Genomic DNA, 17,653 nt, shown 5'->3' on the forward strand with positions numbered 1-17,653 from the left:
TTCTAGGTTGCATGAGTAATGAAAATACAAGATTGTGTAAGTTTTTATTAAGAATCTGAAATACTGTATGTTAAATTTATGGTACCACATGTACATTTAAAATTAATACCTAGGGGCGTCTGGGTGGCTCAGTGGGTTAAAGCCTCTGCCTTCGGCTTGGGTCATGATCCCAGGGTCCTGGGATCGAGCCCCGTGTCGGGCTCTCTGCTTGGCAGGGAGCCTGCTTCCTCCTCTCTCTCTGCCTGCCTCTCTGCCTGCCTCTCTGCCTATTTGTGATCTCTGTATGTCAAATAAATAATAAATAATCTTAAAAAAAATTAAATTAATACCCAAATCACATTCTTCATCTTTTTGATACAGAAAATCTTGGCAATGGAAGAAGCGTTGAATTGGGTGAAATACACAGGCGATGTAACAATTCTACCTAAATTAGGAGCAGTTGACAATTGTTGGCCTATGTTAAGTATTTTCTTTACTGAATGTAAGTATAAATGCTTTAAATTGTTACCTGACTCAATTTTTAAAGCCATTATTTAGGAAAATGGGATGTGTGTTTATGTGATCTCTTATTTATTTTTGGATCTTAAGGAATGTTTTCTCTTAAAAAAAATCTTTTTCTATTGTGAAGAAAAGCCTGAATAAGAGAACTGTAATCTCATAGTTACCTTTGTTCTGTATTTCCTGTCTTAATGATTTCTGTGATGTCACACTTCTAAAAATCCTACCAAGTGAATGCCATAAGTTATATATATAATACCCAAAAAAAGAATCCACAACTGGAACCTCATGTATTCTCCTTCAAAGGAGAATTAAGTAACAGAGCTAAGATTATAAATTTCATGTTCCTGATGACCCTGTTATTCTTTTGTATAATGAAACTGCCTTCTGTATTTTTTTTTTTTTAACTTTGTGGAATAGGTCTCTCTAAAGCATTTGAATGTTAGCAGTGTTTTTATAGTATAGTTGTAGGGATCTTGAAACAGGACTATTTGGCTCTTTAGTTTATGACTGGTAATTTGCCATCACCACTTGAGAAGAGGTTAGATTTTATACTGTTGATCTAAGTGGTAGACAGAAATTACGCTTAAACACAAAGACATATTTTTCTGATATTACATACTAGGCTGTATTACATTGATAAAGGTGGTTCTCATTGTTCTGGAGGTCTGTAATTAAAGGGTAGATTTTATGGTAGAAGTAGAGGACCAGTATCATGTATTAGGCATCCATGTAGGGTTGCTTCTCACATTCTCCCTCTTTTTCTCTCTGTTCTCTTCTTTGCAATAGCCCTGTGTTGTCCCTATTGTAGAAGTAAGCAAACTAAGACTTTGGGAGGTTAAGTGATACTTCTACAGTCTCTTGAGTTGTAGAACCTAGATGAGAAATTAAGTCTCCCTGATTTCAAAGCTCAGGTTTTTATCCTGTAATCTTACTTTGTCTCTTATTACTTTATTTGATGAACTTCTGAAAATTCTTCCTTAAATTTAGATTTTGGATACCTTTTCATCTTGGAAATGTATGTGTTTGGCTAGAGGCTTAACTATAGTTTTGTTGGGATAAAAGTATTAACACTTAAATCTATAGCACCAGCTAAAAATACAGGAAACGAGGTCCGATAAACTTTTAACATAAATTTTGGTTATTACCTACTGTGTTTTAATTAGTTCATCAAATACTTTAAAGACTAGTATTTCAGATAACATCTTAACATTTCATTCGTGAGAGTCAAAATGTTGAATTAAGATACTTAAAATTCTTTGTTACATTAAATAAATTTAGAGAGTTTTCCAGGTTTTTGGTCTCAGACATTTTTGTGGAACATTGTGCCACCATAGGTGCTCAGTAATGTTTGTTGAACTAACTTGAGTAATTATGAGGCCTAATTGGAATATTATGACTGAGGATTTGTTTTAGGTACACTTAGAACTTTTGTAATAACAAGTGTTTTTTTTTTTATTTTATTTTTATTTTTATTTTTTTATTTATTTTTTATTATTTATTTGACAGAGAAATCACAACTAGGCAGAGAGGCAGGCAGAGAGGCAGGCAGAGAGAGAGGAGGAAGCAGGCTCCCTACAGAGCAGAGAGCCCGACGTGGGGCTCGATCCCAGGACCCTGAGATCATGACCTGAGCCGAAGGCAGCGGCTTAATCCACTGAGCCACCCAGGCGCCCCAACAAGTTTTTTTTTAAATGTTAAATAATAAAACGGATTATTTCACTAAGCATGATACCCTCTAGTTCCATCCACGTGGTTGCAAATGGCAAGATTTCATTTCTTTTGATGGCTGCATAGTATTCCATTGACATCTAGGTTCTTTCCATAGTTTGGCTATTGTAGACATTGCTGCTATAAACATTCGGGTGCATGTGCCCCTTCAGATCACTATGTTTGTATCTTTAGGGTAAATACCCAGTAGTGCAATTGCTGGATCGTAGGGTAGTTCTATTTTCAACATTTTGAGGATCCTCCATGCTGTTTTCCAGAGTGGTTGCACCAGCTTGCATTCCCACCAACAGTGTAGGAGGGTTGCGACAATGTGGAACTAGATGGTATCATGGAACTAGATGGAACTAGAGGGTATCATGCTTAGTGAAATAAGTCAGTCGGAGAAAGACAACTATCATATGATCTCCCTGATATGAGGACGTGGAGATGCAACATGGGGGGTTAGGGGGATAGGAGAAGAATAAATGAAACAAGATGGGATTGGGAGGGAGACAAACCATAAATGACTCTTAATCTCACAAAACAAACTGGGGGTTGCTGGGGGGAGGTGGGGTTGGGAGAGAGGGAGGGAGTTATGGACATTGGGGAGGGTATGTGCTATGGTGAGTGCTGTGAAGTGTGTAAACCTGGTGATTCACAGACCTGTACCCCTGGGGATAAAAATACATTATATGTTTATTAAAAAAAAAAAAAGAAAAAGGATGAATACCCAACTTTTGTAGCAACATCGATGGGACTGGAAGTGATTATGCTGAGTGAAATAAGTGAAGCAGAGAGAGTCAAGTATCATGGTTTCACTTATTTGTGGAGCATAACAAATGACATGAAGGACATTGGGAGATGGAGAGGAGAAGGAAGTTGAGGGAAATTGGAAGGGGAGGCGAACCATAAGAGACTATGGACTCTGAAAAACAACCTGAGGGTTTTGAAGGGGCGGGGGTGGGAGGTTGGGGGAACCAGGTGGTGGGTAATAGGGAGGGCACGTATTGCATGGAGCACTGGGTGTTGTGCAAAAACAATAAATACTGTTACGCTGAAAAAATAAATAAAAAAATAATAATAAAACAGATTAGATTCACAAGGAATGAATCTAATGTATTCTAAAACATTTAATTAGTTGTTCACTTTAGGTTGTTATTATTTGATACATGTAAAATATTACAAGAAACATGTTATTAGAAAGTGTAATAATTAATTGATCTTTTGGACTGACTTATGTAACCTAAGTTTTAGAACTTTAACAATACCAATTTGCTTTTTTTTTAAACAAATGTTCTCTCACTCTCTCCTAAAAATAAAATTTAGACAAGTATCACATAACTAAAGTTGTAACAGAAAACTGCAATTTGCTTGAAGAATTTAAAACTCAAAATTGTGCGGAATGTGTAGAGGTGAGAATAAATACTTACTTGTAAGTATATTTTAAAATTTATCTGTTAGAACTTCTATTAGCATTCAGAAAGTTCAATAAAACTGCTGTTTGTCAGCACACAAGAAACTATTTTAACATGTTTGAGGGAAAATTTTAATGAATTTTGATTGGAATATTATTTTTTTGGAAGAGAAAAACAACATCTTGATCAGAATTTTAAAATTTTACATACGTATTTTAAATATATATATTTATATATCATTAAATAAATTTGTAGAATTTTGAATAATAAACATTTAAATGTATTTTAAAAGTTAATTGAAAATTAAAATTTGATTTTTTAAACTAAAGATTTTTAATTAGTTGAGGAAATGTAATTTTCTTTGGTAACAGCTTTGTTGAGATGTAATTCTTATGCCATAGAGTTCATTCAAAGGAAATTTTTTTTTTGAAAAATTTTATTTTTGAGTAATCTCTACTCCCAATGGTGGGGCTCAGACTTACAGCCCTGAGATCAAGAGTTACATTCTCTACCAACAGAGCCAGCCAGGTGCCCTGGGAAATACGATTTTAACTAAATTTTTAAAGAAGGATTTAGGAAAATATTTAATGTTCTATTTAATTCACTTACTAAAGCCATTTATAGGATCCAGTTTATTTTAATCTGTTTATTTTGAAAATTTGATTATTTGAAGTGAAAGTTTCCATTATATCTGTACCATTTTTGATTTCATTCTTGCCAATTTTGCTGCCTCAATTGTTGGCAATTAATATATTCAACATTGCCTATATGCTACCAATTTATATATCATTTTTAAGCACCCAGGATTACTGTATAATATCACATTTTCTAACTTAAAATTTTACCTTGCCTCTGTTTTTTTTCCCTGCTATATGGCAGGCTCAGTAGGTATTTTTAAAAGTGGGCCTGCCAAATACATACACAAGGGGATAAATTGTTAATTGGTATACATAATGTGGTGGTTTTGTTTACTTTTTAACATTCCCTTAACAAAGTTAGCATTGAATTATCAGAAGCAGATTTTTTAAAATAAATATACCAAAATATTAGCTATTGGGTTCTCATTTTTTACATAAGTATCCCCCAGCTTATTTCTGTTACCAGAAGTAAAAGCCCAGAACCATTTTTCCTAGATATTGAGGTTCTTGATTGTCTTTGCTTTTAATTGATGGGTCTTCTTTCACGTTGGTTTCTCAGCAAGGAGAGCTAATGAAAATGAAAGGAAATGAAGAGTTTTCAAAAGAAAGATTTGATATAGCTATTATCTATTACACCAGAGCCATTGAATATAGGTAAGAGCAAAATAGAACAATGAGATCCTTTTTGTGTGGCAGATTAAGGTGGAATGCTAGTCAGGAGAAATAAAAGCAAGGCAAGGAATTGGAGAGAGTATCCTCAACTTGCTATGTAGAATAGATTTTCTTACCATTAGGAATTAGAAGTGTTAGGGATGGCCTGGTAGATGAACTTAACTGAGTAGTAAAATTCAAGCAAGTTAGGCAGAATTGTGAATATTGCTTCTATCCTGCACATTTTCTCTTAGGCTTTCCAGTATAGGTCACCTGTTTTTTTCTTGTTCTCATTTGCCTTCAGCTAATACCTTCCAAATTATTAGCTAATCAAAAAGGGCTAGTTACTAATAATTAAGATATTACCCATTCAGGAATTTTTGGTTTCTAAGAGGGAACTTTTAAAGGTTAATAGTTGGAATTGTTGAGTCTCTGTTCTCTCTACCTCATCTTCTGTTTGCTCAGCTGCTAGAATTTTTTAGCTTTCCTGCATGTGTACCTTATACTTCATTCCTACTGATATCTTAGCTGGGCCATCTAATGCTGTAGCAGTCTTTGGAGGATGTGCTGTAGACAGCTACTGTCTTGCCTACCTTGCTTATCTCCATGGGGAATGAATGAATCAGGGCAGCACACCATATCTGGAAGGCTGCTGCTCTGTTCTGAGGAAAGAAACAGATTAAATGAGAAAAGACAAAATTTGAAATGACGCGATTTAAATTGTTGAAATTTACAGACCTTGTCAGAGTTCTTTGTCAAAGTGGTATAGTCCTGACTTATATAAGTATAATTCTGTCCTTTATACTTCCACCATACTTGTGATCTGCTAGCTTTTTAATACGCCTCATTTGATCCTCACAACGTTCCTGTGAGCTAGGCAGAAAAAGTAGAACATTTTGAATACAATGAAGTGTAGGTTGATTTGAACAAAGTTACTGAGTAGGAAGTAAAGGAATGAAGACTTAGCCAGTCAGGTCTCCAACTCCTGTATTCTTTCTGCTCTGCCACACAGATGTAAAGTTTTTGAAAAGTTTTTCATGCCTTATTTTTTCTGTGAGCTTTTTATTTGTTTTGTACATAATATACTTTACTGACCAAACATTATTTCTTTTAAAGACCTGAAAATCATCTTCTTTATGGTAACCGAGCTCTTTGTTTTCTTCGCACTGGACAGTTTAGGTAAGTTGGTTAGAGTACCTGTCACTGAGCTGTTATGTTAAATACGCATGTTTTGAGAAATATTTCTGTTCTGCAAATATACAAGAAAATCCTTCAGGAGTTTTTTTGTCAATCATAGTTAAATGGTTAAAGGGGCTTTGTAAGGTTTATGCATAACAACGACAGCAGCAGCTGTTCTGATTGAGTGGATAACATATGTGCTGTTTTAGGTATTTTACATCGTTCCTTAGTTCTTACAACACACTTAATAGTTAATGTTATTCTCCACATTTACATTTGGGCAGACTCATACTTATAAGTAGTGATGTCAACATTTGAATACAGATCTTATCTGATGATGTTGAAGTCTGTATTTATAGTACCTGTGTTATCTTCTTTTGCTCTCTTAATTATTCTGTATAATTCTGGAAGAATTTTTGCTGTTTTCTATAGCTTAGTATAAAAAAATTAAGTAGCTCTCATTTGTAAGTGAAAGAAAGAAAAGAAATTTAATGGTTTAACCATCAGAGTGAAATCATCATTAATTCTTAATTTCTTAATTAATTCTTAGTTTCTTATGTTGCATTGAGTTTTTATGAGTTGAAGGAGATTGTTAACACTGCACCTGATTTTGTTGTCCCTCAGTTTAAAATTTTTAGGATATAAATTAGAAGTATTAATAGAGAGCAGTGTATGCTGTTACATTTAATTATGTCCTGCCTTACTGTAAGAAGGGCTTAGAGTGGCTTCAGGAATAAATCTGCTTGGTAGAAGAATATTAAAAACACAACAAAACAAACTAAAAAACCAATTTAGAGCTGGGGATCCTCAAAATAAAGCTATATAGGGATAAGGTCCTACACAGTTAATAGTTACAGTTCATACTTGTATTTGACCTTTCTGTTGCTTAAAATAAAAGGAGAAAACCTGACAGGTTACATGATTCTCACTGTCCATGAAGAAAAAGGAGAGAAGTTGCTCAGGTGAAGCAGTTTTCCTGATGTTTAGTTCTGGAAGAAATTCCTTATGTGACTTACAAGTAACATGAACTGAGTGATAGAATAGAGAAGAAACTCAGCAACATTCCTGTTCAAAGCAGAAAACTCCCTGAAAGTGCAGTTTTGGGTTTCACAAATAAATTTTTCTGTGGAGTTTTCTGATTAAAGCAGAGAGTCTGAAACTAGTGGTTTTTAGCTGAAGTACTTATGGTTGGGATGCGGGAGGGTGGGAGTGGGGGAGAGAGTATATTCCAAGTATGTAGCTTTTAAAAATAACATTTGTTTTTCTTTTATTGTAAACAGAACACATTCTCATGGTAGAAAATTTGGAAAATACAAGAGTTTAAAAAGAAGAAAATAAAAATCACCAGTAATCCAACCACCTCGGAGAATACCGCTGTATTAACGTTATGCAGCTTTTAGATGGCTTAAGCCGTGGATAAAGCGAGGCTATCTAGACTAGAGGAATGGATGGGCTGGACACAGTCTTCCATCAATACCACTGTCCTCAACTGGTTCTGACAAGAAATGAGCTACAAATGTCCTTAGGTTATTGCATCTGGCTAGGTCCAGAATCGCAGATTTCCTATGCCGTTTGATGGTGAATCTGTGCTTTCAAGATGAATAGGTTGGCAACTTGGCTAGCCTCTTGTGAAAATCGAAACCTTAATTGGGCAAAAGGTCATCCACTCTGCGTAGGGGACTCCGAGAGCGGAGAGGCAAGCCAGGGGGTTTCTGCCCTCTTTCATGAGTGTTGAATGCTAGACACTCGAGGAGGATCCTCTTAAAACTGTGCTGTAAAGGAGGTGCATCAAAGTAGAATTACAGAAGCCAGGTAGCCTGGTGAGGCAAAGGTCAAGAGCAGGGTTGTGCATCAATCCTTGTACCTCCTTCCTGAGAGTCTAGCTTGTGGTTCAGCACCATCGAAGTTTTCACTAGATGCAGGTCAGCAACATTTCCTTCTCAGGCAGTCACCGATATGCATTAGATGTCAATGTCGGAAACATTGTGCCGCACAATTTTCTTGGTGTTTCCCACCTTCTCACATGTTGTTTATATGACTCACTCAGTAATGTAGGGATAATGTTTTCTGAGTTTACAGTACATCTCACTCCTGATGAAGTGAGTACGTAATGTGACTTCAGAAAGGAACACGTTGCCAGGGATTCACTCGTGCCATTTAAACAGAAGGACCCATGCCCTTTAGCTGAGTTACCATGTTGGGATGTATTGAAGCTCTCACATCTGAGGTTTGGTAGATCTGTCATGGGAATCTGGCTGAGCAGCTGTGGGACACCTGGGAGTGAAGCATCCAACCTCCCTGGCACTGTTCTGAGCCCTTTATGCATACAAGCTCAAAAAGCCCTCAACAACCCTGTGAAGTGGGTGCTGCTATCTCTTTAGAGACGAGGAAACAGAAATGGGAGGTCAAGGAAAGTATCCACAGAAACTAGGTGGGTGTGATGGAGCCAGGCAGTCTGGATGCAGAGTTTCTGCTCTTAATCCCGATGGAAAGGAGTTGGTAGAATCAAAGGGCAATGTGAAAGCTGAAAAAAAACTTAAAAATAAATGGTTCAAATAGTCGATAAACATGAGTATCCTTATAGGACATGCAGATGACAAACTTTGAGTCTCTTTTTTCATGTCCATCAGATTGGCAAATATTTTAAAAACCTCATAATACCAAGTGTTTGAGAGGATGTGGAACAAAAGAAACTTGCATACTCGGCTGGAGAAAGTGTAAATTGGTGCAATCACTTTGGACAGCAATTTGGCAAGGTGAAGATGTGCATACTCTGGAGTCCACTTCTAGGCTCCTATCCTCCAAACTCAAATGTGCACCCAAGAAGATACGTACAAGCCTTCACGATAGCATTGTTTGTAAAAGTGAAATGGAAACAACTTAAATGTCCATCTATGGGAGAATGGATAAATAAATGATGGTATATTCATACAATGGAATTTTATGCAGCAGTTAAAATGATGACAATGTTGAGTGAAAAAGCAAGTTGCAGAATGATTTGTATGATGCGATTTATATAATGTCAAACGATGCGAAGTGACAAACATAGTTAATTCATAGTTATGTATTAAAAATGTTTTATAAATGCACGGGCATGTTAAACACCAGTGGAGTGGCTGTCTTTGGGGAGGGAAAGAAGGGAAAGGATTGGTGATGAGAAAGTGGTACACAGTGCTTGTCAACTGTAACAGTTCTGTGAGAAGATCTGAAGTGAATATGGCAAAATGTTAAGATCTTGCTAAGCTGGTACAAGGGTATCGACTATTTTAATGTTATTCTCTGTATTTTTATGTATACTTGAAATATGTGATGAAAAGTTATAGTAAAATTAAAAATGCACATAAGATAAAAAAAAAACAAAAACAGTGTTCACTAAAATAGCAAGGATAAAATAAGGGAATGTAATCTCGAAAGAAGAGAAATATAAGTGTTTTAAGACTAATGGTGGGGAACCCGAGGTGAGATTTGTGTGGGGAAAGTGCTTCATTAAGAAATGGTCAGAGTGCTGGTGGGGGCTTGAATGCCAGGTAGTCACAGTCTGTACCACCTTTGGATGAATGTGGGTGAGGCCAAGAGCCCATCTGAACTCCTGCTGTTCACCATACGTGTGTACCTCCCGGTCTGCGAATGTCGCACTTGGGAAATCTGTGGAACGGGGCCGGGGCGGGGGGTTGTGCGGAAATACGCTACTTTTTGCCACAGCTTCTGCTGAGTCCTTTAGGCTCAGGACTGTGTGCACTGTATCCCGAATGCCCATCATGGCTGCGATGTCCTTTTATTCAGGTCTTCCAGAAGTTCACTTCACAATTTGGCAGTTAAATATAGGGAATTTTAGAATGATAGTTTTAATTGAAGTAATCATGTTTTAAAGGAGAATCTAAAAAAAGTAATGAAGCATATCCATGGCTTCTGTAGTTACAGTACTTATGCGAGGTGTATCGTCAGGCTGTGCCTCTTTACTGTTTTATTCTTTCTTCTGGTACTCCTATGTGGAAATTTGAATTCTTTGATGGGATGTGATAAACTGTGTAAGGGGAAATGTAATTGGAAAAAGGGAAAGCTGAGCCTTGGATATTTTTTTAATTTACTTTGGAAAATTATGGAATTTTAAACTTGGCATTTACTTTGACCTTCAGTGTTTAACTACCTACCATATTCTCTTCTGTTAGATCCAACTTATGATTAATAGCAGGCAGGTAGCCTTTAAATGACTTCTGGTTTTTGGTTTTGTTTTATGTTTTTCTGAATTTCTTTGAGGCCAGAAGTATAAATCGAATCAATGTTGTGTTCCTGTGAGAATTTTAAAAACTCTAGTATATAAGCACTTAGTATGTTGGACCAAATGAAGTTGCCATTTTTATAATCCAGAATGTAGGCAGTTTTGTTTGATTCAGTGTGATGTGCATATATATGTATGGGTGTGTTCACCTTTGTGAACTTTAAGCTTGGAGGAAAAGGGAATCTGGTGTAATGATAGTGTTCAGTATAAGATTCCAAAGAGAGAAAAAAAAGAGGCTTAGCCACAGACGATTAGTGCCCCTCCCCATCATTATTTATCCTCAGGAAAAGTTAGTGAGGGGTGGGGAAGGAGAGAGCTCAAAAGTGATTAATGTAGCAAATCCACATGGAAGCTAGAGGAGGAAGAAATATGTATTTGCTCCCAACATGTTTTAGGGCAAAATGTGCCATATTGTATATGAAGGTGAGAGTGCTGGAGAAGTAACATGTCCCCGTGTAGTATGTATTCTGTTGGAGCAGCTAGGCTAGAATATTCTTTCATACCCTCTGTTCAGTACTCTTACCATTTTGTCACATGGTCTTCAGGAGTAAGTAACCATTTGCATCTCTTGAGTCTTCCTGTTTTCGTAGATGTATTGTGTAGATGTATTGCCCTTGCTAAGGTCATGCCAGCTTTCAAGTCTGTACACCTCAGCTGCACTAGGTTGGATGAGCAATCACACCATGTAATTTATTACATCCACTTTGTTTTGGTAGGAAGATGTGGTCATATGCGAGTAAATGTGAAAGTATGTTATAGTTTATAGATACATCTATATATACACACACACACAAATATATTTATAGTGTATGTGATTGTAACAACATAGTACTGTGGTTATAGTATTTATTATAATAACAATAACATTCAACATTGATTTATAAGTATGATTGGTGTTCTGCTTCTAGCCATGTCAGAAATGAGCAAAACCAGACATAGTTCTGTATTCTAGACAGTGGGCCAGCACTGGGAGGGCAGATATTGCACTCATGAAATTAATAGTGTGCCAGATGGCCTGAATACAGAGGAGGGGAGTGGTTGTCAGGGACTAGACCAAGGAAGGTCTTTTAGGCTACATAACTGTGGCCTTGAAGAGCATCGATAAAGGATTTTAAATTGAGGTGAGATGCCATGATTAGGACCTTAGAAAGATCAATCTAGTTGTAGTGAGGAGAATGGGTTTGGAGAGGATGCAGCATGAATTGGGTTAGGACACTGTTGCAGTACTCTAGGCCAGAGGTGATGGTAGCTTAGTGGGGTAATGGTAGCAGAAATGGAGGAGTGGAAGGATTTGAGATATTTTGGAGGTAAAATGAACAGAGATTGCTTATGGTTTGGTGTTTGGAACTATTATGAACTTTCTGCCTTCAGCTGCTTCATAGATTATAGGCTCACTCCCTAATACTGGGATCAGTGGAAGAGATACATTTGTAGGAAGTAGAACTTGACTTCACTCCTGGACATCCTGAAGGATCCCAGGATGAAGGATTGAAGGATCCCAGTTGGAATGTCACATCGGCAATGAATTATGTGGGTCTGGACTCCAAGGAGGTGTTTGGGCAAGAGATGCATACTTGGGATAGTTAACCTAGTTGATTTGAAGTTGCAAATGTGGATGAGATTGCTTGGGGAGGTGGATCTCAACTTTCACTGCACCCTGGAATCAACCTGGGAAGAAATAATCCCAACCCAGAGATTTTGATTTAATTAATTGGGCATTGGGCTTCCAGCAGCCCCCCGGATGGTACTCATGTGTAGCCAAGGTTGAGACCCATTGGTGTAGAGCAAGGATGAACTGAAAACTGGGACTTAGCCTTGAGGGACACAAGCAGTGGCCAATTAAGGGAAGATGAACCAGCGTGGGAGACGGTTAAAAGGTAGCCAGAGAGGTAAGAGGAAAACCAGAAGTGTGACATCATGGAAGGAAGAAAAAGAGTGACCGGTAGTGCCTATTGTTGCTGAGAAGCCAAATGGAATTTAGATTGAGCAATATGGACATCTTTTAGTTGTCATAGGGGGAGCTGTGTATGGGAAGCTTGTAGATCCTGGGTCGGAATGGGTTGAGATGAAAGGAAATAGAAATAGTATAGGCAGTTATTAAAAGCATTTGCAGAGGGAAGCAGTGGAGAGATGAGGTGTGCCATTGTATTAGGATGTGTTTCATTGCCAGTAACAGAAAACCCTATGTAAATGGTGAAGAAAACATCATTAAAGAAATGCATCATTAAAGAAAGTGGCTCTAATTGTATATTTAGTGCTTCAACAGTGTTATCAAAGACATAGGATTTTTCTAGTCTCTCTGTGTGACTTGGACTCCAGTCTGCCTCCTCTGGCTACTGTAATTCACATATTAAGCTGGATGTTACTGTCTCCAGCAAAAGAATCACTCTTATAATCTTCAGAAAAAATTACATATACTGCAAAGTGTGTAATTCATAAGAATATAGGTTGAATTTTCAGACTCCTTACATGAGTAATTGATACCCACATCACAACTCCAGTACCTCTGAAATTCCTCGTCCTAATCTACCTACCTTCCTCCCCAGGTTAACTGTTACCCCATTTTCCAACGCAGTGGGTTAGTTTTGCCTGTTTTTGTGTAATGTAAACAGTCATGGTATGTGCTCTTTTATGTTTGGCATTCAGCATTGTTTTTCAAGATCCATATTGTTGCATGGAGTTGTACAGTGTTCATCTATTGCATGAATATACCACATTTTATCCATTCTAATGTTGATGGACATTTGGGTAGTTTCTAATATTTGGCTTTTACAGATAGTATCATTGTGAACATATGTATTCATTTCTGTTGAGAATCTAATTAAGGAGTAGAGTTGCTGGGACAAGGGTATGCTTCTATTTAGCTTTCATAGATAGTTTCCTATATGGTTGTATCGTTTTGCACTCCTGCCAGCAGTATATGAGAGTTTTGGTTCCATGTCCTTACTAACACTTATTATTTTTGTCATTTCATTTAGACATTCTGATGGGTATGTAGTTATACAGTGCTGTGATTTTAATTTGCATTTCCTTAAGTCAATTAAGGTTATTTAAGTTGAGCATCTTTTCATATGCTTCTTGACCGCATGGATATTCTCATTTGTGAAGTGCCTGTTTGGATCTTTTGCTGTTTTTTTTTGTTTTTCTTTTTGTTTTTCTTTTGAGTCAATGTCTTATTCTTTAGGTTTTTTAAAAAAAGCTTTTTGGATTTGAGTCATTGGTCAAATATATGCATTATGAATAGCTTCTCACACCCTGGCTTGCCTTTTCACTTTTTTTTTTTTTTAAACAAATGGATGATGCTAACTTGAACATAGTGCCGTTTATCAGTTCTTTTTCTTTATAATAAGCACTTTTTGGCTTCTGTTTAATAGTCTCTGGCTTCTCTAACATCAGCTAAATGTTCTATGTTTCTTTTAAAAGCTTGATTATTTAATTTTGCAGTTAGTGAGAGGTAGGTTCAAGATGGGTATGAATGTCTAATTGACTCATCACTCTTTCTTAAGAATATGTTTTCTTGATGCGCTGCAGTGGTCATTTTTGTCACCTAGATCAGGTGACTGTATGCATCTCTTTCTGATTTATCCTAATCTGTTGGTCAGGTCATCTGTCTTTAGATAGACCTTTTTTTTTTTTTAACTATATATAGTCTTTTAGTAGGTACTGCTATCTGGTAGTATAAGTTACCTAGTTTTGTTCTTCCTTGTAAATCTTTTCGTAAGAGTGATGAGTCCTCTAAACTCTCATTGGCCAGCACTGGGTCATATGACTACCCCCAAACCAGGCAGTAGAAAGGAGAGTGAGATTGCAGTGATTGGCTTAAACTAATTAGAATTAATCATCCTCATTTTACCTATGGGAAAGCAGGCCAGAGCATTAATAATTTCCCAAACAGTCCTGAAGAGAGTTAGTGGTTGTATTGAACTTAACTCCCATCTGTGTCTCAGCTTTTATGCTCTGTCCACAGCGGTTTAGCTGATGTGTGAAAGATCTGGGAGGTATTTTTTTGGAGATCAGAAGTCTTGCTGACATGCAAAAGTAGTGCTGAAAAACTATGTAGATAATAACAAGTTAGACACAGATAAGATGTAGGTATGTGTAGGAAATCTTCCAGAAATATGAAAAGTAGTTATTCCTGGGTAGTTGTGATTGTGACTCTGGGTGACTTTTTCCTTTTATTTTACTTTTCTGTATTTTCCAAATTTCCTATAATGGACATATATGGATTTTTAAAAATTAAGAAATTATTTTTAACTAGGTTTTTTTTCTAGAAAATTCAAGAAGTACAAATAGATACACAATTTATAATGCCTTTATGAAAAAAATAAGAGTATTTCTTGTTTTTCTTTTTAGAAATGCACTTGGTGATGGAAAGAGAGCCATTATCCTGAAGAACAATTGGACAAAGGTAGGTTGCTTTTATCTTTACATTGGGCAGGTAATGCCATATAACTTTTGAAAAATCTGTGTATAAGATATAAATTTATATGTAGAAATGCTGGATAAAATTATACCAAGCTCAAGAATGTGAGAGAGGAATCTTCATTTCCATAATCAGAAAGGAGACTTAACACAGCAGTGAGAGGCCATGTGTGTCTGAGCAGGACAAGGAGCATGTAGAAATGTTGAGAAGCTGGAGGGTACCTTAGTGACTGAGATGTCAGCATCTGCACATTCTGGATGGGGTAAAGACTTTACAATGAGAAATGAAACTTAAAACTTAGAAGAAGAATTATAGGAGACTGCTTTTATAACCTTGAGGTGGGAAAGGATTTATTAAATAACACAGTACACAAATCAGTATTGGGGGTTGCATAAATTTGACTATATTAAACTGAAAAACTTCTGCATGTCAAAGGACACCATGAATGAAATCATAAGCCTGGAAGGAGATAATTTGTCCTATAGATGACATTTATAACTGATAGGATTTATATCCAGAATATGCGAAGAGCTATAATAAATAAACCCAGTAGAAAATGGTCTAGTGAATAAACATGTGTTTCACGGAAGAGAAATCCTGAATGGGCAATAGAAATAACCTATGTTCTATTTCCTAGCACTTAAAATTGTACAGTTAGAAAAACAAAACCAAGATAGCAGAATAGAGAGCTTCCAAACAGACCTACATGTACGTAAGTAAGTAAGTAAAACCATGTGATACTGTTTAGGTCCTTTAGGTCAGCAAAGGTTAAAGAGACCAGTAGTCCCCAGCGTTGGTGAATATGTCTACCAACAGGAACCTTCCATAAACCAGTGGGTGAGAATTGGTTGCAGCCAGCTTGGAGAGCACTAGGATGTGCATACGCTGTAATTATTCCAAGTATGTGTACTCTACAACATTCTCGCAATAAGTACACATGGAGAGATATGCAAAGTGGTCATTGCAGTGGTGTTTTAATGGCATAAAACTGCAGATACCTACCTATCCGTTGATGAAGCAGGGATGGATATGATACTTTCACTTTATCAAAGTTGTTCCTCTGATCTGCTCTGTCCCTCTTTCTTAAACACCCATTATGTCTCTGACCTCACTCCTACCACTCTCTGCTTTGTTCACTCTTTGTTGACCTGTTGGCCTCCTTAGCTGTTCCTTATATATGCCAGGCCCACTCCCCATTTGTACTTGTTCTTCCCTCTGCCTAGAATTGAATGCCTTTCCCCAGAGCATGAGCTAGCTCCCTTACTTCCTTTCATGTTTTACCTTTTTTCTCGGTGGAAACTTCTTGGCCACATTACTAAAATGCCAAGGCTACCCCTGCCTAGACAGTTGCTACCCTCTTGTCCTGCTCTACTTTTTTCCTGTTGGCATTTAACGTTATTGAACATACTGTATGAATTATTACTACAATATGAGATCCATGAGGATGGATTTTTTTTTTGTTTGCTTGGTTCACTATTGAATCTGGACTGCCTGACAAGCTGCTTGGCACATAGCAAACATTTCCTAGTAAATATTTGTTGACTTAGTGAATGAACAAACTGAATACTAGATTGCAGTTGGAATAAGTTAACTGGTTGACCAGCATTTATAGATTTAAAAAAATAGTGTTGAATGAAAAAAAGTAGTAGAAGCATAATATAGGCCCGAAAGATACCTTTCAAACTCATGATAATGTTTCTGGGCAGTTAGAGAAGGAAACATTAGAGAGGGTACAAAGAGGATTTTAGCCATATCTGTATGGTTTTATTTCTTTTAGTAAGAAAGAATCTAAAGCAAATATAGCAAATGTTAGTGATTAATTCTAGGTGTTTGTGATATTAATCACTGTATTTTCCTAAATCACAAAAATACCCGACTTTTTTTTTTTTAAGTAGAGCTTCAAATAAGACACAGAAAGATACGTGTTTCGGACTTCATTCCTGGCTTTACATAATTTGTTTTTAAATCAGAGTGTTTTTAAATCAGAGTGAGTATTAATCAGAGAATTTTAGAGTCCTCCAAATTATGATTCTTGTGGCTGAGTAGTGTATCAGAGTCTGGGGATTGTGAAATTCCCCAGATGGACTCCTGCATCCAGATTTTGGAGGCTGTTTTTAAATACCTCATTTTACAGATGAAGAGATTGAGTCCCAGAGAGGTAAAGTGACTTTTGCAAGTAAGAGACAAAAGTGAATTTAGAATCCAGCATTGGATGTGCTTCTTTTGAGAGTGATCAGTTTGTGGTTGTTTTTAGTAGGAGTCATTGTGCTTGGTATAGAATCTTTGTTCATCAATTTGTCATGTGCTCCATAAAGCTGTTATAAATACCTACGTGCAGGGTTTTGTGTTGACATGTTTTCAGCTCTTCTGGGTAATTACCAAGGATTGCTGGATTGCAGTGATTCCTGGAATATGATCCAGGAATATGTTCCTGGAATATGTCATCCAGGATGACAGGAATATGTTTAGTTTTTGTTTTTGTTTTTTAATTTATTTGAGAGACAGAGAGAGAGAGAGAGAAAGAGGAGCAAGGGGAGGGATAGAGGGAGAAGAAGAAGCAGACTCCCTGCCAAGCAGGGAGTCTGATATGGGCCTCAGTCTTGGGACCCTGGGATCATGACCTGAGCTGAAGGCAGACACCCACCCAGTTGCCCCTAGTTTTTTGTTTTGTTTTGTTTAAGATTTTATTTATTAGAGAGAGATACAGGGGTAATGAGAGAGAATGAGCAGCGGGGAAAGGGAAAAGTAGACGCCCCACTGAGCAGGGAGCATAGTGCAGGCTCAATCCCAGGATTCTGGGATTATGACCTGAGCTGAAGGCAGATGCTTAGCTGACTGAGCCACCCAGATGCCCCAAGAA

General features: G+C 37.0%; 1 protein-coding gene across 1 annotated transcript in view; it reads left to right on the plus strand.

Annotated features, from left to right (window-relative positions):
• Positions 1-17,653, plus strand: part of TTC3 (tetratricopeptide repeat domain 3) — a 134,627-nt gene that overhangs the window by 20,258 nt on the left and 96,716 nt on the right. The window contains exons 7-11 of the mRNA XM_046001346.1: positions 361-481; positions 3,535-3,620; positions 4,821-4,915; positions 6,029-6,091; positions 14,724-14,778. Of these exons, the coding sequence (XP_045857302.1) occupies positions 361-481; positions 3,535-3,620; positions 4,821-4,915; positions 6,029-6,091; positions 14,724-14,778 (420 nt within the window). The remainder of the gene's footprint in view (positions 1-360; positions 482-3,534; positions 3,621-4,820; positions 4,916-6,028; positions 6,092-14,723; positions 14,779-17,653) is intronic.

Source organism: Meles meles, chromosome 4 (assembly GCF_922984935.1).
Source record: "Meles meles chromosome 4, mMelMel3.1 paternal haplotype, whole genome shotgun sequence".
Taxonomy (NCBI): Eukaryota; Metazoa; Chordata; class Mammalia; order Carnivora; family Mustelidae; genus Meles; species Meles meles.